The 27,485-nt window shown below is 35.0% G+C and overlaps 1 protein-coding gene across 1 annotated transcript in view; it reads left to right on the forward strand.

The window, feature by feature from the left end:
• The window catches only part of LOC139688397 (echinoderm microtubule-associated protein-like 2), a 60,948-nt gene extending 35,001 nt beyond the window's left edge, over positions 1 to 25,947 (forward strand). The window contains exons 5-16 of the mRNA XM_071585950.1: positions 6,266 to 6,415; positions 7,625 to 7,697; positions 11,748 to 11,849; positions 12,924 to 13,028; positions 15,069 to 15,306; positions 16,851 to 17,008; positions 18,536 to 18,793; positions 19,701 to 19,838; positions 20,679 to 20,795; positions 22,412 to 22,499; positions 24,439 to 24,665; positions 25,186 to 25,947. Of these exons, the coding sequence (XP_071442051.1) occupies positions 6,266 to 6,415; positions 7,625 to 7,697; positions 11,748 to 11,849; positions 12,924 to 13,028; positions 15,069 to 15,306; positions 16,851 to 17,008; positions 18,536 to 18,793; positions 19,701 to 19,838; positions 20,679 to 20,795; positions 22,412 to 22,499; positions 24,439 to 24,665; positions 25,186 to 25,311 (1,780 nt within the window). The 3' untranslated portion in view covers positions 25,312 to 25,947. The remainder of the gene's footprint in view (positions 1 to 6,265; positions 6,416 to 7,624; positions 7,698 to 11,747; positions 11,850 to 12,923; positions 13,029 to 15,068; positions 15,307 to 16,850; positions 17,009 to 18,535; positions 18,794 to 19,700; positions 19,839 to 20,678; positions 20,796 to 22,411; positions 22,500 to 24,438; positions 24,666 to 25,185) is intronic.
• Positions 25,948 to 27,485: the final 1,538 nt, after the last annotated feature.

Genomic DNA, 27,485 nt, shown 5'->3' on the forward strand with positions numbered 1-27,485 from the left:
TGTCTGCCCTGGGACCACCGCTGACATTGCTAAGTTTCAGAAACAAAGCGTCCTCCGTTTCTTCCGCGCAATGTCCCCCAACGCGCGCCCGCTTCTGCAAGTTATGGAAAGGCACCATCAAGTCAACAGGGACGTCATTCTCACGTTAGCCAATACAGTTTGTGTGAGCGTTGGACTCATGGGCCACGCCATCGCCTTCGCGTTCCCTTTTTTATTACAACAAAAGCCAACTAATTCGACTTCCCTGCTGTCAAGGCTGAAATAATAATCATTTCAGTTTTTTTCACGCAACGAGAAAATTAACTTTCGACGAAGTTGTTTGATGTGAGTTTTTGTGCGAGAAATTCTCCAACTCTGATGAGTTATTAGAAATATTTTAAACTGATTAAGTTATAAGTGGTGACGTGTTAGTCCAGTGGGTAGAGGCTACTCTCTGGGCAAGTCCCTCCGGGCACCTGCAGCTCCACCCACGCTGTGATTTTTTCGGGTACCAGAACATCCTGAGAAACCATTACCGGCGCAGGGAAAGGAGCTGCTCCCCTACCCGGCTAATGTGTGAATATCACACGCCACATAGGGCTTAAGTACAGGGTGAACTCTACCATGGTAGAGTTACAAAAATATTTTTGGGTGACTCATAACTTAAAAAACACAGTAATCAACCCGAGACTTACGGGTTGATTACTGTCTTTTTTTAAGTTATGAGTCACCCAAAAATTTTTTTGATATTAACTCTTATTTCATTAATGCCGATTCTGCTTGTGTTTAGGTTTGAATAAAACTGTAATATGACGAGACGGGATCCACAATTTTCCTTTTTCTGAATCTTTGAGGATGACTTATGCTTCGATTACTATCTTAAAATTTTGAGTTCCGAGACAACTGAAAATAATAAATCAACAAAATGAAATATTTCAGTAATTTTTCAGGTTGGTATTCCCTCTTTGCACGTCACACAAGTGAATTCTTCGTATCTCATTTGTTCAAAATGAAAAGAGAATGCGCGCACTAGACTGGACTTGAACGTTTTGATTAGCATGGAAAGCTAATATTGCCATGCAAATGTATTTTCGTTTAATGTTTGTACATGAAAACCTGTTATTAAGAGAATCTTACATGTATACCTAATTTAGATGCACTTTGTTCGGGATGCTGACTGCTCAAATTCTTTTTCTCTAACGTGACGTAGCTTTCTTTTGAAGACACCCTTACGTGCATTTGATTGTTTTTGTAATATATCACGATGGTATGGTTCTCACCAAGTATGAAATGTTCCTCCAGCTAAAAATCTTAAAGAAAGAAGTGCTGGTCTCGAAGAATTGGCCTAACCGGTATTGAGCTTGTCAAGTAATCTTATTTTGTTGCCTTAGTACCTCGCAATAATTCAAAAGTCTCCTCAACCGGATTCGAAAAATTGTTTTTGAAGTGAAAATTGGTTTTGTCGTAAATGGTCAAAATTATGTATTAAAGTAGTAAACAGTAGTAAAAAAAATGTTTAAGTATTTTTTGCCTTTCCATTCTGTGACGTAATTTGACTTTTTTCTAAGCGGTACATTTTCGCGTGATTAATTTCGGGAGCGGATTTATTTCATAATCCTCTCGAAAAACAAGGTTCGGGTGGGCGAGTATGTTGGTGTGATCGGCTTAAAAGAGTTCCTCGGGCGTGACTCAGTGGACTCGTTCGTCGGCATCAAATCGGACTGCTCTCGAATGGTTGCGATGAAATAAAACTCCGATTTTTCCCTGTTGAAATCTTCTTAAACTCTATGGCGATAATCAGTAATGTATTTAATAATTTCATTTGCCAGTGGACGTATTTCTATGAAAGGATTTGGCATTTCAAGACTAATTATTTAGGTTGCCTACCCACTCGAATTTTTTGTTTTCAATTCCGACGTTTGGAAAGTTAGTACTTCTGAGACATTGCTTATATATCTATAAGATGGTTTTCCTTTTTAAAGAAGAAGAATGCGTACTTAAGACGGTCTCTCTTCTCAATGGAAACTATTGTGCTCTGTTTAAATGTACTCCGAAATCAACTCCCCGAGTCATTCACAGGGTCCCTTCCCATTGCATGCTCAGTAGGCAATCTAGATAACTCGAAACAATACGTACCCTCATTTGAAAAGATTTTAGAGGGACTGAGACCCCGACTAACAACTGGGAATACTGCATGATGGAAAATGCAATTCATGTCAGCAATGGGGATGCAATTGGTCCTCGGGTTTCCGCGAACAGCAGGATATTATCTCCATTTTCCGGGTATTCGCCACGTGCGGCGTAGTTTCACCGTCGTTCCAACAAGAGTCTTCAGGCCGAAGGTGTCGGATTGAAGTTTTGGCCTTCTACGTATAGAGTATGCCGCGAATCCGCTGCTTTTTCTCTTCCAAGAACTATAGAGATGGCACTCTTTTGTAAGAAGCAAGTAGCAACGCAAAGGAGCACAAATAATATTCCATCCCATTGAACTAAAAGAAACGCTCAAAAACATGACTAGAGAAGACGGAGACCCGCTCCGTAGTTTTTGGAACAGAGCCCCTTTGAGAAAGAGCCTTCTTCAATCCAACACCTTCGAACGCCCGAAGACGCTGGTTGGGACTCGAGAGACACTGTTGTCAACAATGTCAACGCACGCGGTGAATACCTGTAAAATGGAGAAATGGAAATGGAGCTAGGACACGGGCCTTAGTCTCCGAAGTGGTCAACTTTATTCGGTGAATACTACAAGCGTCCAGTTAATCCGCGGGTAAAACCTGAGGTCCTCCACTTTACCTTTGGTTTTGTTCACCAGTTGGATACAGGAAAAATAACGTGCAGCTGCTTCAGACCCGATGGTTGCTCCATTAAACCAAACAGTTCCACTCTTGGGTCGATTGCGTGACTGCGATTGATGTCCGAGTCTTCCAGTTCAGTATCATGCCAGGTGCCCGTGATGGGTGTGTGGCGCGTCGATTTCTCAAAATACGTGTCAAATTTTGCCGGAATCGAAATCAGAGCGATGGCTTCGGATGAAGAGACGTGGAAATACTTATTCTGAAGTCCTGGAGCGGCTGGACTGATTTTTAAGGGTTAACATTTATGTTCTCAGAACTCTGGGGGGGGGGGGGGTGCTGAGCTCCTCTGAATTAGAGAGATTTAGTTTCGCAGATACTTGAAGGAGGCATTCCGTGGTCGGTGTCGGGGGAAAGGGTTTTCATTTGGGAAAAACAATGGCCTCCCTTGTTTTCAATGCCACGCGTGTGATGCGAGAGGAATTCCGTAAATTATGATATTTTTGCCCTTCATCATGTATATCGAGAGTTCGATCTAGAGTCGACGACCGTTGGGTTTCCGGGGCTCCGAGTGCCGGAAACTATCCGGGGGGAGAGTGGTACGGGCGATGGAATCATCCCCGTCCGGGAAGGTGAAGTTGCAATTCAATACTATGCTCCTCCCAAAATAATCTTTCCCTGGATATTTTCAGTAACTGTTTGAGAAACCGAGTCTTGCAAGATAATTATAAACCTAGGTCCTCATATCCGTACCGACAATAATTTTAACAGTGATTTCGGGGTTGGTTAAAAAAATACAATTTTTAATTAAAAGTTCAACTACAGTTAAACTTGAAATTTTCTCTCCGGACATCAGATGGACTTTTTTCATGTTATCGTTTACACTTCTAACGATTCAGAGACACTTCAATTTAGACTCGGATGATAACATTTACGATAATTGTAATTTATTAAAAATCAACATATCTTGATTTTAAATTTGGTATTTTTATCACGTTCACAGTGTGAAATGAAATGTAAATGCGATGAAAAAGTGGAAAAAATTGGAAAATTCTATTTTCTATTTAAAGTTAACTTTATCTGGATACGCATATTTATTTTTTATCCCATTTTACGCATTGTCTTAAAGCTGTTTGATTTTCGTAATGCTAAAATTTTATTTTGATTATGTGGGAAATTAATGCCTTTTGCATTTTGTTATTATTAGTCCAAGTCAAAAAAATGGATCAATGTATCCATGTAGCATATTTATAAACTATGAAAGTCCAATTGGTCTAACTTTGATATTTATCGCTGTATATGACGAGGTTTTCAATTGGCTCCATTAACAAACAGCAAGATATCACCATTATCATTCTTCTGTTATCTCAGTTTTCACATTTTCAGGAAATTTTTTATGAGCTTAAGCAAGCGCCGGCTCACTGAAAGATAATGGGTTTTGTTGCCCTTTCATAGTTTCCTGTGTTAGACTGTCAACAAATCTGCAGTTATTTATATATTAAATATATTTTCACGAGTCAATAAAAATTGAAATCATTGGTAACTCATTTATTCCATATACTAATTATCTATCACAGTACAGCCCTTCTTCCTATATGAAGGAATGGGATGTCTTATCTTCACATAACATGGAATACAAATTTAGGGCCCTAGAGATTGTTAGTTTTTGGCTGTTGGTCGTATAAAAAATTTCCAGAAAAAAATAAACTTCGCCACTACGAGGGCAATTTGTAAATTTCTCGGAATGGAATAAATATAAACGACTTACCTCGGTGAAACTTTTATTTTTATTTTTTATGGTGTAGTCTCCCTGTACACTAATGCACTTGGCCCAGCGATGTTCTATGTCTTGATCCCATCTCGAAAATGTTTCCTTAAGGCCTGTAAAATACCCGTCCGCTACGGCTGTTAGTTCTTTGTTTGAAGAGAATCTCCATCCCCCAGGGAATATTTTGAGCCTGGGGATGAGATGGAAATCTGATGGAGCCGAATCAGGCGGGTGCGGCTACAATTCTTATCTTAGTTCACGTATTTTTGCCATGGCAACGACTCTCAAGTGTGTGGGCGTGCATTGCTTTGATGAAAGATGGCTTTCTTCCTTGCCAAATCAGGCCATTTTTCTTGAATATTTTGCTGCTGTTGGTGGATTAATTCATTAATTGTTTCATCAGTGGAAAGATAATGTGTCGGCAGAACCTCTTTCGCATCGTAGAAAACTGAAGTCATAACCTTTTCGGTCGACCTTATTGCCTTTGCTTTTTTTTCTTAATGGTGAATCACTGTTTCCACTGATTTGACTGCTTTTTTGTCAATGGTAGTGGACCCAAGTTTCATCTGTGGTCACAAACGGCGCAGAAAATCTTGTTGGTTGCTCGTAAAACGGGACAAACATTTCTCGTAAATATCCATTCTGATGCGTTTGTGATCCTGCGTAGAGAGTTGCGGCACCCATCCAAAAGATAATTTTCAAATATCAAATTCCACTGCTATAATGTGATATGCCCGTTCAGATGATATTCCTTCGCTTCAGTGGTTTCTCGTACTTTCAGTCGGCGATCCTCCATCACCATTTTATGCACTTTTGCAATTATTTCTGTGTTAGTGACCAGACATTTTGACCGAACACTCCGCGGATCATCATCTAAGCCATCCCGACCACACTTAAACTCGTTTGTTCACTTGGCAACAGTTGATAATATGAAGGAGCCGAGTCCCCCTGTGTGTTCTGAAAGTCGGCATGAATTTCCTTTGCTTTCGTACCTTTCTTTACGAAGTATTTAATCACTGTTCCAATCTCAATTTTATCCACCTTTATCCAATCACTGCCGGAACAACAACAGAGAAGCGTCGACTCCACAGATCTCTTCCTGGAGCACTGATGCATCACGGGTTTGTTCATAAAGGATTATCTATTACTTCGTGGGAAACTCGTTGGGCTTGTGATTCCGAAATCCTTTCAGATGACGCTCAAACTAGATACTCGAGTTCTCTTCTGGGAATTCCCAAATACTTTTTTGACATTTACTAATATTTGGGAGAAACTGATTTAGGCATCTGGTTGAAGTCTTCACAGATGTGCTGGCAGACTAAAATTTATCTTCAATGCAAAACAGTTGATGGGAGTCCCAAATTTTGCTTCATAAATATGAGAAATTTTTCTATTTGTTCGCTTGTGAAATTGTTTTTTAGCCCATTCATGCCAAGAGTAGGCTTGAGTAAATTAATTATTTAATGAAATAGGGACAGTTTATTTATTTTAACAGTCTGATGTTTTGGTTGATTTTTGGAAATAAATTTGTGTACAAATGACTTCACTCTGTGTGGGCTTGACTGAAAACATTTTGAAGGTTTCCAATATATTTGAACTAGTGGCCCTGAAAATGTTTCCGACAGAATGTTCTTTCCATCGCGCTTTCCAAGTTTCATGGTTTGACACAAGTCTCTTTGTTCATGTGTATAATAGTTTTGGTTGTTCCTTAACTTCAGTCTCTTAGATATGGATATCGAGGGAGGGACTGCCGTTCAAACCTCTACCTTCTCCCAACAGGAGAAGTGGTTTATTTTGTGGCCGCTGCAGTTGTTTTGCATAACCTGGAAGAGCAGGCTCAACGACATTATCTAGGCCACACGGATGATGTGAAGTGGTAAGGAAAGTGTTTATTATTCTATTGATATGGGATGCTAAACATCAATAATAATTGAGCCCTGGCCCCTGGCCTCAGGGGTCAAATTCCTTGGGTCAAACTTTTTGATGGTTCAGTTTGTCAAGATTCTTGCAGGAATATGGTAAGTCTGCTCCTAAAAGTGACACGCCCTAATGATTTTTTCCATATTAATGCGGAATATATCTCATTTTCCCAATTATTGCAAATTCAAAGAGAGATCTCAAACCTTGTCATGTGTCATCTGAAAAGTTATCATATAACTTATATTCTACATTGGAGCATTAGAATAACAGTGAAATGGATCACACCCATTAAATTAAGCTGCCTGTAAGTCCAGGAAGCAATCTCCACGAAAAAAGTGGATTTTTAGTGAAAAGTTTTATTTAATGAAATATATCTTATTTTATATTTCTTTTTGGCACAGCCCCAGTTAAAAGACCATTAAAGCAACTACAGTAAAACTTGATTCAGTTTTTATTAAGTTATTTATATTTTATCAATTGAAATTTGAATGGTCTGAAAATCATGTAATATTTAAGTTTCAGTAGTTCACTTCATTCTTTGTATGCATGATTCCTCTGATGCGAAATATCAAAATACTCTCCAAATTGTTCATACCAATTTTTAGGATATGCCAAATCAAAATAGCTTCTTTTAATATTTATTTCAGGAAACCTATTCCATTTACTCATTCCTGCATATTTCCAAGAAAATAAATATGATGCAGTGCAGGAGTTAACAGAATAGTTTGGTATATTTAAAAAGGACAAAAAGTCATGACAGCCTTATCATCAATACAAAATAATAGCAATTTCCTAATTCTGCACTTGGCCAAAGAGTTAACACCTGCAAACCTCTTGTCGTGCCACCACCTCCCAAGTGTCAATTTTGACTGTTTATATGCAAAGGAATCATTATATGAATCACTATTTTCATGTCATCACCTTATATATATCATTGTGTATAACTTCTTTTGATGCCTAAAAATGGAATCCTTTTTAAATAATAGTATGATGTAAATGCCTCTTTTTTTCACTATGGTTAATTAAATACTCCTGAAACAGAAAATCAAAATGTTTTTGCCTTTTTCAAATAAATAATATGGATGAAATGTATACTTGTGGTGTTTAAAATATGTGAGCATTCCAGTTGGCTACATATCATTTGTTTTCCCCCTTCTCCTTCTAGTATTGCTGTGCATCCAAACAAACTTTTGATTGCCAGTGGTCAGACAGCAGGACATGATAGAAGAGAAGGCCGGGTATGTTTACTTGCTTGCTTTGTTATCTGTACCATTTTAATAGTCATTTTAAATTAATTGTTTTGTCAGTTATTGTAGCACTTCATTGTATGAGTAATGCACGCAGAGAATGGCTGGTTGTCTCACGTCATTTGTCATCATCCTGTCATTTGTCTTTTTTTTTAGAACTTGATTTGTGATTTTCTATATCCTTCTGAGACACAAAACTTAAATACATTGAACATCATTCACACAAACTCAGTATTTTGCACACAATAAGCACTTTTGAATTTTATTTAGTGTTATTTTTTAGTCATGCAGGAGTTGGATTTGCATTCCTAAATATTCTTTCTTGTTTGTACTAATGTTTTAATTGATTGCCGTCTGTTGTCACTGTAGTCTTGGAAATTCAACCCTCCGCCTGATAGAACTGCACCTGAGGCTGAGCAGTGGGTATGTCGTGTCATGATAGAATGTGTTTCATGTGCCATCATTCTCCACACTTATTTCCTTTTAAAACTTATAACAGTTTATTATTCTTTCTCCTTTAACATTTTCTTTTACAGAAATATCTTGACTACATTTTCATGAAATCTGTGGCCGGAAATGTCTCTATGGTGTTGTGTTTTGTTAATGTGATTGTGGAAGGACTTGGTTTTTTTTCTGAATTTGTGTTTGCTTTTTCCTTCAATTCTAAGGAAGTGTATGACCACTGTTCTGGTGAAATCTTGTATGTGATTGAGTACCCTGGTGTTCCAATGCTGTTTGTGCTTTTCTGTCCTGGGGTCATTGTTTTAAATCTGTGCTTTTTCTCTCCTGCTTATATTTTCGTCACTTTCAGACCAGGAAGCTTGTGGTAAATGTGAATGATTGTGCTTGTCAGAGCATGAGTACCTGAATGTTATTGTGTTATATTGTGTACAGTAAAATTTGTATATATATTTGATAACCACCCCACAGGATATTATTAATTGATTAAAAAAATAATAGTATTAAAATCTTCTGTGATGCTGAATCAAAAATAATTGTCAGATATTTCCCTCTGATAATGTGGTAGAGGTTGTATATATTGAACTGTGTGATACTGTGACACATTTTTTAGGATTCTATTGAAGTTCATAAGACCTCAAATATTACTTTTTTGTAGTTAATGGCAACTAATGGTGATCATATGGGTTTATGTACAAATTCCAGCATTTATCATTAATTGAATTGTATTTTATTCAAGAAAAAGTGGATATCCAAGTTTGTGCAGCTGCTGAACTGACTGTGTTCACACTTTCTCTGGGGTAATATTTTTCTTTAAGCATTTATATATTTGTCATGAGTTCTTCCAAATCTAAGGGGAATTACATTATTTTTTAAATTTATAATAGAAGCAATGCATACTGTCATTAGTTGCAAATAATGTGAAAAGGCAAATCACTTCAAACAAATAGCAATCAAAAATGTTACATCTAAAAATATAAGTAATTTCAAATTGCCAAGGAAATATTTTAATTTATTTTTCCATTTGATGTAAAACAAAAACATTCATACAGATTTTAATGTAACTCTTACAAATTGTAAGAAAGGGTACATTTGGACAATAATTTGACATCATATAGATAACATGCGACAGTTGTTGATAAGTTATCGTAAATTAAAAGGCATGTAATTAATTTTGCATGACAAGACCTAATGTTGACCATCATCAACTCATGCGAAGGAATAAGTTTGCATGCTATCGTTTTGTTTTTAAGTTTCATGCTATCAAGTGATATGCCAGAGTAATGCCCAAATGAGTTCTTGTAGTTTGCCAAAATCTGTGTAAAAACCATCAAAACACTCAGCACAATGCTGATAAACTGCATAGTTGTAATCTGACAATTATTAAAAAAGGATGAATGAAAACCTCCTCAATGATTCAGAGATGTAGGTTGCAAGTAATAGCCGTCTCAGGAGATCTCTCGCTGCAAGCCAGAGAGGGGAAGCAATGGGCAAGAGGGTGAGATAAAGAAGAAGAGGGAAGGGAAGAGAAGAAAAGGGAAGGGATGATATTAGATTGGTGGAGTGCAGAAGACCATTGGTATGTGAGAGAGGAGCACTCCTCACAACTTTCATTGGAACCAGGAGTCAGAGCAAAAGTAGCCAGTTGCTCACCCCCAACTTAAAATAATTGGTTCATTTATTGACTTCATTTATAATGACAATTACTCACAAATGTTTATCAAAATCAGATGATGAGTTGAATTGCTATGAAAGTGGTGCCACTCACTCTGCAGGGAAACTTTTCCATTTTCAAAGTACATCACTGTATTTTATACGTACTTGAAGTTTGAGGTAATTTTTAGTCACATATTCTCCACACATGTATATAATAAATTTCTTTCCTAGTGAATGTATTATTGCATCTTTTGTTGGCACTTGTGTAGTACTTCTATTAATCTTAAATTCTGATGCCTTATGAAATTTCCATAAAATACTTGGATAGGACACAAAACTCATAACTTAACGATGAAACTAGCAGATTTCACTGTTCACTGGAGGGGTTAACCTGTTCAGCAGTTTCAAGACTTTGGAAATGTGTAATATTCTCATTTTGGGATCTTCTGATTAGTCCTTAGGAAGATGCTTTGCAATGCTGGAGAAAGGTTACTTTCCGTGCGTATTGTGCTGATAGAATGTTTTCTGAAAATCTTAATGGTCCATCTTTTATTATAAAATGCAAATTTTACTGTACTCATGAAATCTGTGCTTTCTTCATCTTTGGCAGCAGTCAATCTATCAAAAACAGTTCACTATATTTTAATATGATATTCCTTTGATGTGTACATTCCATGTTATCTTAAATGCCTGTTTCATCCTCGTGCATGCTACTTTAGTGCATAAGATATTTATTTTTCTCATGTTGTATGTCTTGTTGCATGATTTTTGGCCTCAGAATGCATGTTAATGTTATTTGCTTGTTACTTTCTTGTGTCCTTTGGGAGTGCGGTGAGGAAGAAAATTATTTGTATTACTGTCGAAAAAGTCCAAATTTATGACCAAATAAGGAAATGAATTATTTTTCAAAGAGGACCCTCAACAGTTTTGAATGGCAAAACTGCACATAAATATGAGCTTAGTTTTTCAGTTTTCTATTATTGGGATAAAGAGAATTTTTTCGCTAGTGCAGGGTGTGTTACCTCATTATTATTGATCAAGCTTTTTGCCAATTATACTGATGGCTGCTTGTCTGACAAAACCATGGGAATAGTCAAAAAAAGCTTCTGTAGTGATAAACTAACCCCCAGAATTACCGAAAAAATATTATTTAATGCAATGATTTCATGTACATAATTAAGTGGCATTCTTATGCATACGTTTGTACAATGCCACTTGTAATTGTAAGTCCCCATTTGTAAATTCTTTTCAAGGCAGAATTTATTCCAATGAAAATAGTAAAAATCATTATAATTCAGAATTGGCTCCAAATTATTTGGCATTCATTTGGTTGCTTTTGTTATGGATGTAAGGACTTGCATAATTTAGGGTGTCTTAAAAATGAAAAGGAATACATATTATAGGGTTGTTACAAGTTTGAGATATGATGGGATAACATTTATGTAGCAACTTTTGCATATAACGCTTTTGAAAATTTTCTGTAGCTTATTTAAATGAAAGAACATGCTCCAAAACATTTCTCCCCAAAATGGACACTTGTATGATTAAATCTTAATGGTTGATTTTGACAGGAAAATTTGAACATTAATGTAGATAATAGCAATGTAAACAGAATTTCAATGCCAATTTTCAATGCTGTCATCTTTGCCATATCTCTTGCAGCAGTAGACAAAATAAGGAAGAAGTATAATGAATATAAATGACCGGTTGTTTAGTAAAATGTAATTTTTTGGTTGTCATATGGTAGATAAATAAATTCATGCAATTTCCAGGAAACGTATGTCCTGTGATGTAGAATGTTGATATCTGTTGTGACTCATTTATATGGATTTTGCACTTTTTCCAGTAATAACTTATTCCTTGTCAATGAAATCTTCTTTGTTTATGACAGCATGGAAAATAATTGATTATTCTTTATCATTACAGCCTCATGTCAGAATTTGGAATTCAGTGAGTCTATCAACTCTTCATGTGCTTGGACTTGGTGAATTTGAGAGGTCCATTTGCTGCCTATCGTTTTCAAAAGCTGTGAGTGTTTTTCATTGCACATTTTGTAAATATATTTTCCATTATTCAAATTACATATTTTGGAAGCTTTCATTCAAACCTGTCGTTAAAAAGTAATTGCCTGTTCTAGTTTACCCAGAGAACCCCTTATCATTGCAAGCAGGCAGCTGCCAATTGCTCTCCATTTTTTTCTTGTCATGTCAAAAATAATGTACCAGAGAATCTCATTGTTATTTAAGAAATATGGTAGAGCTCTGAATTTTTATGTGCAGGTTTGATTTATCCAAGTCCCAGTATCAGAAAAAGGTAAGACCCTTCCAAAACTTTCAAATACCTTGTCTTTTACTTAACACATTGACATGGTTTGGCCATGTTTTGTCAAATTACATCTTGACCTGTTGAAAATGGTTAAAGAGGTGAGTAGTACATAATCTTAAAAGATAGTAATAATATATTGTCTATAAATCAGCCATTAAGATCTCATTGTGGTAGAAATGAGACAATTTGGCAATTCTGATTATCAGAACCATTCAAGGCAGCTTATTTTCACATTTTTACTTCGTATAGGCCCCCATTACAGTATTAATGAATCCAAGAATTATACTTATTTCAGGCTCAAGACAAAATGCTTTTGTTTAAACTGTCAGTCAAAAGTAAACCGTTACACTTTATTTTCAAACTTTGTAATTTAGTTTACTGTACAGGTGTAAATTAAACAATGTGTTTTCATAATTGCGTGTGTGGTAATCGTTTTTAAAGATATTGTTTTGCATTTTTATTAAAAATCATTTTTGATAAATGATGAGAAATTCATTTTAAGAGTATAGGGCTTTGTTTATGTTTTGGTGAACAGCTCGAAAATATTTATAAAGGGTTTTTTTTAAATTTGTGGATATCAAAAATGAAATAGGATGCAAAATATATTTTTCCATCATCTCATTTTTGCTCATAAAATTGACCATGGTAATGCTGACTTTTAAAAGAATCATTACTTAATTTAAAAAATTTGTAGAATCATGTTTTCTTTTCTCGAATCATGAAATAAATATTGCATATGTGCTTCCATTTTATTTTGTAACAACTGTATCATTTTAGGATGGTGGTACTCTCCTGTGTGCTGTTGATGAAGCTCCAGATCATAACATCTCAATCTGGGATTGGCAAAAAGGAGAAAGGGGCCAAAAAATAGCTGAGACGAAGGTACTCTTGGGTAGTGGATTGTTTTTCATGTTATTTTGTAAACATTTAAGTGATGGCAAAACCTTTTCTTCTAGTGTAAACCATAAAGATAAGCTATTCCTAAATATCTATGTCAATGAGTATGTCTTTGGCATGTAAATTGTTTTTGTACAAATACCCACTGCATGAATCTTTATGGACTTTACAAAGACTCTAATTGCAGCACGACTGATTATACAATTCCCAAACTTCCTTTGTTAAACCCATATAAGCATTGCAATAGGAGTTCAATGTTTCCAATTTGTAGTGGTGAGGTAAGCAGGAAACAAATGAGGAAATTAGAATATTATGTTATTGAATAATCATTGAGTAAGTGAAAATCATTGTATTTTCAAGTTGTAACCTTCCATTTAATAATATTCTAATTTCAGCCTGACTTTCAAGGCTATAGATTAATAATTTCCAATTATAGAAGAAAGTTTAGGAATAAATGTTTCTTAAGATTAATTTTTTAATTTTTTCCTTGTGTTGGTATTTTTATATAGATGACATACATACCATGGAGAGTCATCATTCAGATTCTATCCAAATAACCTGTCTGCTTTTAATGTTGACTGTGGCTGAGACTATTGAAAGTATTTTTTTTATAGTTAGCAGTAGTGTAGCGAGTTGGGGTTGTCTAATGATGGACCCCAGAACTAAGCCCCGAGCAACATTACAGAAATAATCCTTGAACCCCATACTGCAGGATATAATTACCCATTTTTGAGCTCTGCGTACTTTCTATGTCCCATAATTCCATCCAAAATGCCTCTTATCATCATTTCCTCCATAATCGCTCTCTGCATCTGATTGCCTCTCTCAGCATTTCCTGAATCCACTCCTCCTGCCATCTTTGAATTTCTCCCAACAGATGTCTCTCTTCCCTCCTTCTCCAGCCTATAAAAATATATTGTTTGCTTGAAATTGAAATTAACCTTTGGCTCTAACCCATCGTTCAATAAGTCCCAGGACTAACTAAGAAAAGAACTTTTGTTTTGCAAAATTCATTTTTATTCATCAACATAATCACCTTTAAGAGCTATAATACAATCATCCCAACGCTTTTCTAACCTTTCAATACAATGCCTGTAAAACGATTTGTCCTTGTCCTCAAAATAAGCTTCAGTTGCCTCATTCGAGCCAAATCTTTTTCCCTGGAGTATCTTTTTGAGATCAGCAAACAGCCAGTAGTCGCTGGGGGATAGATCTGGAGAGTACATATGGTGGGTGGGGAAGCAGATTGAAGCCCAACTCGTTCAATTTGGCCATTGTTTTCATTGACTTGTGGCACTGTGGTGCATTGGTACAAATGAGTGATGAATTTTTTTCTACATGCTCGGTCTTTTGTTTGCGATTTCATCCTTCAAAAGCACCAATAACACAATGTAATTGTCGAAATCGATAGATTTTCCCTTTACAAGGTAGTCGATGTAAATTATATCTTATGCATCCCAAAATAATATCCCGTTCAACAAGTCCCGGGACTTATTGAATGATGGGTCAATTCCTTCCCCTCCAGTCAAGTGGAAAGGTGTGCCTTTGAGGTGTGGGGAATGACAATGAGCACTCTGACTTTATTTCATTCAAAAGAATCTGTGAGTTAAATTTATAAAAGCAATGGTTCCCCGATGAAAGAAATTCTGAAATGGAAAACATGAATGCGCTGAATATATTATACCCTTAAGCACAATTGTTTTTATCATGGCCTTCTTTCAAATGAAAATGTATGATACATCTTCTGAATATTGCATATGGTGATCATTGTGATGATTAGTTCATGTATTGTGGCCTGAATATTATTGAGGGATGATTCAAAATCATATATGATGAGTGTTGGAAAATGCAATCAAATGCAAAACCATCGAAATAAGAAGGTGGAAGTATTTTCAATTATAAAAAGTTGAATCAAATAAAAGATGTTATATTTAGTCTTTTCTATTGACATCTCAATAACTTTGTGGCCTGAATATTTCTTGGTAACAATATTAATGATAACATTATTTTTTTTTGTCTCCGTAGTGTTCTGTGGACACTGTGGTGTCAGCTGAGTTTCATCCGATGGAACGCACATGTGTTGTGACCTGTGGAAAGTCTCACATTGCATTTTGGAATCTGGAAGGAGGTTGTGCCCTGAGCAAGAGAATGGGGATATTTGAGAATAGGGATAAGCCCAAATATGTCACTTGCTTGGCATTCTCACAATCTGGGGATGTAATCTCTGGTGATTCAAATGGAAACATAATTGTTTGGGGGCGTGGTAAGTGCTTTGGATGTTTTCTTAATTATAATTGCTTTTTTTGGATATTTCCCATGATGCCATGCTTTGTCATTTAAAATAATTTCATGAGTGAGTTATCAATGAGTGAAAAATCATTTTGATCAAATGATTAAAGGAAGCTAAAATTGATCTTGCCAAAAAATTATTAAATAGAGAAAACATAAGAGTGAACGGTAAATAGCTTCTGTTCTTCTGTCAAAGGCAATGGATGTAATGAGACATTTCCAAATAAAATCATTGTGGTTAGAAAAAATCATTATTTCCAGAAAATATATGACTTCAAATGAAAAAAATGATAGAAGGGAGGGAAAAAAATTGCAAATATGCAATGCAATACAATGCATGTGCTTGTGTTAGCTTTTTCATATACTGAGGGGTTACTCCCAAATATAAGATTTATGGGAATTTATATTTAAACTCCCTTCCGCATACCCAAAAAAATGTGATGTTCACTGAATCAGGGATGAGTCATCATTTGGGTGGTGGTAACGACAGTTGTCAACCCAAAGGTTGATTTGATTGGTAGAGCTCACTTAATACTAAGCCCAATGACGTGCGAACTTCAGCTGATGTGTGTGGTGAAAATATCTTATTTCAAATCGTAGGTGAGCAAAGAAATTGGGCTTTGAAAAAAAACAAACTTGGAAGAAAATTAAGATTTTTTTATGTTATTATTTACAAGTGGGGTACAACACTACTCTATCCATATCCATTATGATATGAAGTGTATCAATATGTCCACTTGATCTGGCGAGTGACTACTAATTCAATTTTTTGCGCTCAATTTTGGAAGAAAGCTCTTTTAACAAGAACTACTTAATGATTTTAGTTGAAATAGTAATTTAATGAAAGTTTTGACTGACTGATCCAAATGTTGAGTAATTAGAGTAAAACATATGTTCAGGCATCAAGCGGATCAGGTTGGTGTGTTGGCTGGTGTACTAGCTTCCCACCCTGAGTGCATGGGATCAAATCCCCATTGTGACAGTATGTTACACTGATATTCTGATCCAAATTGGGGTACAAGGTGGAGAGGCCTTCAAGATATACCATCGTTTGGGTGGGATGCATATTGTTTGATCCTTTGGCATCTTTCCTTTATAGCATTAGGATGATGCAGATGCTGGATCACTCTCCACTCATACCTTTCCCAAACAAATACCTCTACCAAATGAACCATCCCATTTTGATTGGCACAAATGACCTCAGCCGTCACCTGCTTCCAATAATAGCACCTTCAAATTAAATAGGTTTTATTGCTTGTATGTATCATGCCATGTATGTTAATGGTCATTAAGTTGTTACTGTTGCATTAATCTTATTGAGATTTTTGTCATTTTATTGAAATTCCTGCCATACTTTGTTTTATTATTGCAGTTCAGAGACTCCATTAAGTTTTGCCCATTCTATTAGTACCTTTAGACAAGATATTTTTGTAGTTGTATTGATTCCAGTATTTTGTTCTTTTCATTACAATTACCGAATTCAGTTGATGTTTAATACATGCACATTGTATCTTCTAGGTACAAATACTGTTGCCAAATATGTCCGTGGTGTTCATGAAGGCTCCATATTTTCCATCACTGTAATGAAGGAAGGAAACGTCATTACTGGAGGAGGGAAGGATGGAAAATTGATTGAGCTGGATTCGCAGTACAGCAAAACAGGACTGGAAGCTCAAGTAAGTGTTTAATCATAATTTGTATTTCAATTTTGAAGACTTGATCTTGCTCCCCATTTGTTTATAGTTATTCTAAGTCTATTCACTGTCTGATGGCTTGTTTTTCCAATGGGGCAACCTGTATTGAGGGAATTAGTTTATTTAAGTCATCATTGAAATTTTGTTCTACTTTATTATTTGCTCTCCTTTTCCTTTGCTACGGTGATGTTTTTACATTCATTGAAATGTCAACTCAATGACTTTGTTCTCATTAATAGTTAAAGCTTTTACTTTTTAGTTTTTTCCATGATATATTCTTTGTGGTTTACTTAAGCTCTGTTTTATAATATCTCATTACATCCATCATCATAAGTTAATTTTAATGTTAACCTAATATGGAGATTGCTGAAAAATCTGATTTTTCAATCAAATGTTATCTATCATTCAGTAGTGAATGTAAACATTGTAACCTTAGTAGTATCATCTGGTTTTGAATTTAACTAGTGATTGTGGAACTGAGTTTTGACCTTAACCAGAGGTTTAAGCTAACCTTCAGTTCAACAAGACATCGTAAAACCTAGCCTTAGTTAAAGAGGATGCCGAGATAATTTGAACAATGAAATTAGAACGACAATATAACTTTATCCATGAAAAACGTATTTTCAAAATGTTTTGTGAGAATATTGAATAATCTTCAATGGAAGGCACAAGGGCATAGAGTTTACCTAAGATAAAGAAGAGGATGGGAAGCTAGCATTTGATGAGATACAAAGCTATAAAAGATAAACTAAAAACTTCAATGAACGCACCACTATAAAGCATTCCTGTCATAGAATTACAGGGTGGCAGAATTAAAAGCACACAAAAAAACATGAAATCACGACAACAGTCAGGTTATAGAACCAAATAAAAAACATGTTATGGAGCGTAAACTTCAGGAATAAACTGGAAACCAAAGAAATGTAAGATAAGCAAAGGATTGTATGAAAACCAAAATTGAACATATGAAAAAGTAATCAGCATGGAAATGTGCTGCATGATCAATACCAGAAGAAAGGAACATGAGAGTTCCATATGACAAAGAGAGAGAGGTCAGTCACAAAATGTGCTGCAGGTGACCACATCACTGGCATGATAGCAATCTTAAGGGATCAAGATTTCAAAAGATAATTGATTGGAGAGGTGATAGGGAATATTACATAGCTTTGATTGGCAACAAGGGTAGAAGATCCGAGTCACTCAAATGCCTCAATAATGACCGAGGAGATTCCAGAATCAACCCTTTTCCCCACCACCAAGTGATAATTGTTTAAATAGTTAATTGTTCTCGGTGAAAACTCATTTGACAAGAAATCATAAATCCAAAAATGCTTTTGTGATGCATATAAATTCCCTCAAACGTGAATAAAGAGGGTTAGCATCCCATGAGGTCTTGTAAAGGGTCTTCTAGCTTTGAAATTTAATTGGAATTGAAATGAAATTTTCAGTTCATAGTTCAATAAATAGTTTTCCATGTTAATTGTACTTATTACTCTCATTTTTTTTAAGCTTCCGGAATTCATTGGAGGTGTCAGGACGGTGACAGAAGGGCGAGGTGGTCAGATAATTGTTGGGACAACTAAGAACTGCCTCGCTGGTGGAAGTCTAGATCTTGGATTGCGAACTTTCACAGTGGGCCACACAGATGAGCTCTGGGCATTGGCTGTCCATCCTTCATTACCACAGTTTCTGACTGGAGGGTACGACAAATTGATTCATTTGTGGGATTCTCAGGCCCATGATGTCGTCTGGTGCAAAGAACTAGGGGTAATGTACCGTTCTTGTTCTCTTCTCAGTCAACTAATTTCATTATTCTGAAGTAGACCAAAATAATCTTGAATTTAGACTTGGGTTATAAAATAAGGTGACATTTTCCCTGGGTATGATTCAGTAGATGCCTTTTGAAAAAGTCACCTCATAAAGTAACAATGAATTTGGATGTTTGATGTGACTTTTGCCTTGCTGATCTTTCCTGCACTGGGCGGGAAGGTTGCTGACAACATAGGAGTCGGTTCAAAATTATGCATAAATAGTTGAAAGAAGTCAACCTGTAGTCATTCAATCTAATTGAGATGCATTAAAATTATTTTACTAGTCTCCTTGTTTAATTTACCTCTCATTAATAACCTGATGTGCAATAATATTAACTTCAATTTACTTACATATAACCAACCCATTTGATCATCTGGAATAAATCAACACAGATGACTGTGGTTGGGTTTACTTTAACATATTTTCACAGCATGATCAACTGTGGAGCAATGTATTCATAAAATAGGGGTTTACAGTCAGTGTTAATAATGAAATCTTTTGGAGATTAATGTAGTTTGCACAATTTTTTACGTTAGTTTAGGAAATAATCTTAGGAAAATTCATATAATATGTTTAGAAATTATTGTTATGGACCTAGTAGAGCAAGTTATGTCTGGATTATTTTACGTAAGGCAATATGAGCCTGGGATCTAGGTTAATGCTGTCTCCTCTGAAAACTTTTAAGGAAACATTTGTTACACTGCTGGGGTATTTCTTGAAATTAATGTTCAGTTATGTCGCTGAAATTTTTTCAAATGTAATATAAATACTCTGAAGGTTAACTTTTGGTTACTCTTCTTCCGGTAATAAGTTTGCCATATTACTTATTATTATATTATTAATAAATTATTTGCTTTTTTAGGACAAAGTCCAATCTGCCACATTCTCAAATGATGGAGGGGTCATTGTTATTGGAACAATTAGTGGAAAATGGCTTTGTCTTGATGCAGAGACGAAGGAAATATTTTCTGAACACACGGATGGGGATGAACCAATACAGGTTAGTGGGTATCATCAGTTTATTTCCTATCCAAGCATATATATGACTTCATAGCTTTTATTCAAATGCATATTTTTAATGGGAGACTTGAGAACAAAGAGTATCAAAAGTATGTATCTTTAAACTTTGTGCTCCAACTACGACTCTTATTGTTAGTTTTATTTTCTTCAGGGAACATTTTTAAATACTTTGTTTCCCGTTTCCACCGGTGTCTAACATAGCATAGACTTTGACCCAAAGTTATATTGTAAGGTTTTCGTAAATGAAGGTGTATTTTTAAATCATGTTCCTGCAATTTAAAGTCAAAAAAGTGAATGAAAAGTAGGTAGCATACTCTAATCTTTGGAAGTTTCAATTAAGAATTTGAAGTTCTGTTGTAATTATCAATTGTTCTCTGGTAAATTCAGGTTCACACTACTTTCATTGATCAGCCCTTCAGTAAACTATCACCTTCTGCAGTAATTTCAAATTATTTTGCCAAAAATCGAGATATTTCAGCATTTTTACCCTAGTTAATACTGATTTCCCTTTTCTTTCATTGATAGTATCTATTATTTTCTCTTCGAATGAAATTTTAAATTATGGATTACTGTGAAAAACTTAAATCAAACTACATTGTATAAAATAACTCTTATGTGTAAAAATGTTATTGTCCGACACCAGTGCTTCCTTAATACACAACTAGTTTATGTAAGAAATCAAAATAATCAAATGAAAGAAGCTAAACGAATATCAAATTTTGCTGATACCCCTGGTTATTTTTCTTTAATATTTATCATTATATTTGTGGCTAGAGAAGATAATTAGGGTATCCTCTGATCTCAATATTTATTTTTCCAGGTTATGAAATACTCACCAGATGGAAGTCTTCTGGCTTTGGGCTCAAGAGACAACAATTTATATATTTATGAAGTCACTGATGAGTCGAGAAAGTATAGCCGTGTTGGGCGCTGTTCGGTAATATTTTCACTTCATCTCTACAATTGTATCAAAATTTATAAAGCCTATGCTCATTATTTTACATATATATACATGTATGTTAGTCACAGTCTATGTATTTTGTGTGTGACATTTAGTTCATTCATAATGTTGTCTGTCCAATAAACCTTGCCTTAGCATTGCCTTAGTTGGGTAGGCTTAAATGACAATACATAGCTGTAAGTCATAAATTTCACTGGCCACTATATTAGCCAAAGTATCTAGAATGTAAGCATTGACTAGCTTCATAGTTTTATTTGCTGTTTTCAAGTTTAATAGAGGAACCCTCATTGTTTACCTGATAAATTTTCTGTAATAATCCTTCTAATTGGAACCTGTCTTACTTTAGTGGAGTAGCTTTCATTATCTATGTTTAAGTATAGAGCATTTTGTAAACATTTTTTACATGCTGCTATTAGGGTGCTGCAAAGCGTAAAAGAAGTTCAACTGTGACCTCCTCAATGGTAGGTAATATCATGTGCATAATACCACGCTCACAGTTTTGCTCAGAGTGAGAAGCTGGATATTTGTGTGGAAAAAGAACCAATTTTCATTTCACTTGCTTACATGATTCCTTTCACTGTGAAACATCCACCCATTAAACATAATGCTACTTTTGTGTTCACTTAGTGATAGAGTAATTTCCTCTCACTTCAAAAATAAATACCAACTTGAAATTTGATAGGAATGCCTAGCCTTTTCTAGAATAGTATATATCTAGTTTGCACTGCATGTAAGAATAGTTTTAAGATGAATGCTGTGTGTGGTAGAGGAAGAGGAATTTTAAATGTTGGGTTCTTAATGATGCCTTTTTTCATAATTATTTGACTTGTTCCAAGCATTAGATGATCTTTTGGGTGTTTCTGAAATATTCTCTAGAATATTTCAGAAGTTCTCCGTTTCACAATTATACTCTATAAAGGTGTTCTTTGGGGTATTTCCACAAGTGTATCTCAAAAGAGCTTGCCTTAACAGTGGCCACATTATTTCATATTGATGCCTGTGTAACCACCAGCCATGGCTGGCGTTAGCAATCAACATAACGATGTAGATACTTTTATGATTGCATTATTATAATGAATAATATTTCTGTATCACATAATGTGATTAAGGCAGTAAAGGATTTGCTTCAATAGTAGCATAGAAATTTTTAATGGAAAAATTCTATTTCACAAAGGTTCTACTAGTATAGCTTGATAGCATTAGACATTTTGTGTTTTTCTTGAATGTATTTTTGGCTCTAAGAACTCTTGATCATGTGAAATAGTGATTTGGAAAAGATGTCTAGAACATCAGTGCTAGTGTAGAGGTAGTGTATGTCTGACAGTGATAGTATATGCCTGATAATTGGAGTGATGCATGAGTTTCAACATCCTCTGTAAATAATAATTTTGATTAGTAGAAATAATTGACATATATTTTCCTCCGAAACTGTTTTTATTTGAGCAGATAATAAGTTTTCAGATCTAAATGTTAATAATATTATCCCTATTCAATATGGATATGTTAAATAATTTTGTGATTGAAGTTACTTGTATAATGGCTTTCAAAAAATATCTTTTTATGCATATTAATGTCAAGATCTTCTTTTACAGGGCCACTCCAGCTATGTAACTCATCTGGATTGGTCTACAGACAGTCAATACATCCAGACTAACTCAGGGGATTATGAAGTTCTCTACTGTGAGTTCACGATAAAATCTCACGCAGTATTTTTTTTAATTCCTAATTATTCAGGAGTTCAATGCAGCAATGACTCCGTTAAAAGTTAATAATGTGGCATTTCCCACAGTGTCTTAGGAACATTCAGGAGTTACTTACAAAATGATTATTTAAATTTTGAAATGTCCTCCAAAGTCAAAGAAATTCTTTGAAATTTCTTAGAGTCATAAGGAGTGGGGAAGTCAAGTCCTATAAAAATACACAATTAAATTTTTTTCCAGAGTTATTCATTTTTAGGATATACATCTGTGTAGAAACCAGCCACAGCCTGTGTTGGCAATTGACATAACTATGTAGGTAATTTCTCTAGGAAAGTTGTCTTGTCTTGGGTGTGGTAGTCCAGGGGGTAGAGCTTTGGACTACAGACTGGAGGGTCCTGGTCAAAAAAGGAAAAAAAAGGAACTTTTAAAGGGAACTGGCCCCCTTACCCTAATGTGTGAATTTCACACGCCGTATAGGGCTTAGTACTGGGTCTACCTCTGGCTCTACCATAACCTACCAAACCGACCTTTGGGTTGATTACTGTGTTTATGGTTTACACAAAAACCACCACATGGTGAACAAATATTCATTCACATAGAAATAGATGTAAGGAAAAGGGACACTAACGCAGGAGAGGTGGGGAAGGTGGAATCGAGCAGATCACAAGTGAAAAAATATTTCCTTGACCAGGACTTGAACATCGTATCTTTCGACTTGTCGGGCTGATGCACTTGATGGCCAATACATGCACACATTTTACATATTTGAAATGTAACTATTTTGCCTTCACTGCATTTGCGAACTGAGTTTATTTTGTATATATGGTGGGGCTTGTGTATGGGGTCACTTGCGATTAAAAGTTGAACTTAATGTTTGATCAGTTTAACAAATATGAGGAATGCTGGCCTGGAAAATATGTCTTACCCATGTAATTGAATGATATTTTCTTCAGAGTCAGTTCTCATGTTAAGGTCATTCCACATTTTACTAAATGTACCATAGTTAAATTTTACTTACCATTTTCATTGAAGGAAGTGATATGTTACTATAGGAAGTTTGATAAATTGTGAGACCAATTTGAAAACATGACTTATGTCAAGATTCTATTCCTGCCCTGAGTATTTCCATCCGTAACTTGGTTATTGTTTCACATGCTCAGTTTATTATATTTAAAAAAATAAATTTATTCCTCTCCGTTTTTATCACTCACTTCATCTATAGTCTCGTACAATATTTGAGTAAGCCAGATATCAATTTATTAATTACTTCAAGGTTGTAGGTGGTTGTGGTATTGACACAGATTTTATTTTTATAGACTTTTCACTCTAAATGGTATGTTCAATGTATTTATTTTGTATTGGCAAGTTACGGCTATCAGATAGAATAATACCATGCATTACAATATCCTTAATTTATTATTACCTAATTACATCCTTAATTGTTGACTCCTTAGTTTTTAAAAGAATAGAAATTATTTTAAACATTTCACGGGAAAACTTAAAACATATTTTAAATTGATTCATGAATAACAAATTTAATAATATGTCCAGTTTAATTTCAAGAAAACTGAATTTTAAAAATTTAATATCAAGTTGATTGTGTTTAAGCATGATGATTTAATGGTGAGGTGTCTGATTTTCCTTTTGTTTACTTAAACTTTTAATTGAACCAAGCACCAAGTGTAATAATTTTCATCTTTAGTGGTACAATTGCAATCTATGCATACTAGATAATATTTGTTCTGATTCTCCATAAAATTATTTGGCCGCCCATTAAGTGTCTCAATTAAGGTTGAGAAACATGATGAAATCAATTGGATTGTGGCAGGGTTCTGATTGCATTGCACGTGTGGAGAGGGATCAATGAGCGAGCCATGGAGCTAAATGTCTAGTAGTTTTAAAAGTTGACTTCTTTTCAGGGAATGCTAGCCTATGTCGCCAAATCCCACAAAGTTCGCAACTCAGAGATGTTGAATGGGCAACGCATACCTGCACTTTGTCTTTTGGAACGATTGGTGTGTGGCCAGAAGGTGCTGATGGCACAGACATCAACAACTGTGATCGATCACACGATGGCAGCCTAATGGCCACCGCAGATGATTTTGGGAAGGTGAAACTGTATTCGTATCCAGTAATGCAACCAAAGGTCAGTAAATTTGGAATATTGCCAATGCATTATTTTTTGAATGCTTATCCAATGAATATTTTTTTGTTTTCCTCATGGCAGACTTTCTGTTTATAATTTCACTTTCATTTGATTCTTTTGTTGGAAAGCACTTCAGCATGGCAATGTTTAATTAAAATGCTCATAAATATTTTTTTTGAAAATTAATCTTCTTGCATGATATTTTCTGTCCAGCTTGGTGGTATCAGGGAAACTTAATGTTTTTTAGGAAAATACATTTTAATCATATCCTAAGTTCCCTCACTCATTCATAAAAATATTATTTGGATAAAATAATTTAAAATGGGACTCAGGATAACATGAATGCATATTTTAGGAGAGTAAGTTTCATATTTTTACTTAAAAATCTTAAATGCAGGATTCGATTTGCTTCAAATGAGCCCACTGCTCAAATGTTCCCAATCTGATAGTTCTATGTCAGGTCGTTTCGCCTCCTTCTAAATTGTGTCTCCTCTTATTTTTAACTCTTTTTCAATTGCAGTCTCTCTGTCACACCTATGGAGGCCACAGCAGTCATGTGACCAACGTGAACTTCTTAGTGGATGACACTAGGCTAATATCATCTGGTGGTGCCGATACAAGTATTATGCAATGGATGCTGTGCTGATGGGAATGCCTACCTCTTTATTGAGTCAATTTTAACCATCTTTTTTACCCTTACATAAAAGGTATCTCTTCCCTCAGGTTCACTTTCTAGCATTATTTTGTAAAGAATCGGAATCACTCATTGTGCTGTATTTAAAACTTGACAAACTGTTTAGTGCCTGTGTGTATTGACTTAAAGATAGGGATTTGATAAATATTATATGAATACAACCAAAACTATGCCTTATTTTTGTATTTAGTTATGTTTATTCATCGAATGTTTTATATAAAAAAAGTGCTGTAGTGGTATGCAGACTGCTGCAGCTAATTGTGAGACACATGAATCATGTAAAATAATCTTACATTTTGGCTGAAAACTGCCAGAATTATCTATTTTGATTGTTTATAAAAACTTAAACCTCGACAGTTTATTTCCCTCAACTTATTAAACTTGAAAAGGATGTATAAAGTTTTACAGGTTTCACGAGCACCAATGAAGCTGTGTTTTTCTGAGATGCTTTGAAATTGGAAACATATTTATCATGCAAGAATTATTGCTGCACAAATCATATCTCTTAAGCATAATAGGAGATTTGATGTTCATGTATTTAATTTTTAAGCTTTTAGCTGTGAAAGTTATAATAAACAATTCTTTTTACATGTTTTGAATCAATTTCCTACCTAATATGGATTGAATTACAGCCAAATCCCCCTTTTTGATGTTGGAATTTTAGTTTTCCCACGGTTGACAACATTTTTATCAAATACAATACCTTTTCCAACATAATAATAATATTTTATTGATTTTGATAAATGGTCCAACCATATTAAATATCACTTATTATATGGCATAAGTTCTTAAATGTAGTGAAGATTGTCACAAAAGAATTAATCAAATGAGTAAAGTGGGTGAGCATGTAATCAGGTATATATACCCTATTCTTGACATTCGGGATACAGCCCAATTTAAACTGAGTTGGCAGACAGTTATACAGTCAAATGTTCACGTTGTGAAATGATTTGTAAGTTGAGGACATTCTACAAGTAGTAGTATTTAGATTAGCTTTACCCCTTGTGGTGTAGTTATGGATGTGACATCTTAATTGGTAAACTTCTAGATTTCAAGTTTCATACAAATCAGAACCTTATAGAAATAAACCAAATACAGTCATGATTCCACACCTAAGAAAAAAGGCTTGCAAGAATCACGTAGTGGTATATTTGTAAGAGAGCCAATAGCTCTCTTTTGTAGTAGCATGAATTGTTGAACGTGAGGAATGACCCCATAACTTAGCACCATAATTCAAATGACACTGAAAGAAAGCATGCTGAAGTGTAAAACAGATACTCATTTGAAATGGAAAGTTGAGCTTTCTTTACATATAAACAGCTTTAATCAATATATTACAGATCTGACTGATGTGGGTCTCCCAGTTAAGTTTTGTACCAATATGAATTCCTAGTATTTTAGCTGCTTCAATTTCAATTATTTTTTATTTAAGACTGCATGCAATAGGCCGGTTTTTAGCAGCATTTAAATGTAAATGATCAACATCAAACCATTTCTTAGTCTGTCTTTTGGAAGCCTTAGATCGTACCTTTGCATCTTCTAGATGTTGACATTTTAGTACAAAATTGGTGTCATCGATATATAAAACAGGATTAGATTTCATATTACTGGGAAAATCATTAATCATGACGATAAAAAGTGCTGGGCCTAGCACAGAGCCCTGTGGGACACCACATTTTACATTAAGCGCTTCAGATCGACAGCCATCAAGTTCAACCAATTGGTGGCGATCATCCAAATATGACTTAAATAGTTTCAGTGCAACTCCCTTAACACCATAATATCCTAGCTTTGATGGTAATATTGAATGATTTACACAGTCGAAAACCTAACTAAGATCACATAGTGTCACAGAGACTGATTTACTCTCTTCAAATGCATTCATGACATAATAAATTATGGAGTCTGGAGCCATAATTGTAAATTTCCCTGATCAGAAGCCAAACTGTGATTTGGAAAACAAATTATTTGGCGCAAAAAATCACATATTTGATTTTTCATTATGGCTTCAAAAATGTTACCAAAAACTGGAACTATAGAAGTGGGGCTGTTAAATCATCCTCTTTTCCTTTCTTATAGACAGGTGCTGTTTTGGAATATTTTGGAGCTGTTGGAAAATTTCCCGT

Source organism: Hetaerina americana, unplaced genomic scaffold (genome assembly GCF_022747635.1).
Source record: "Hetaerina americana unplaced genomic scaffold, ioHetAmer1.1.p SCAF_2, whole genome shotgun sequence".
NCBI classification, from domain to species: domain Eukaryota; kingdom Metazoa; phylum Arthropoda; class Insecta; order Odonata; family Calopterygidae; genus Hetaerina; species Hetaerina americana.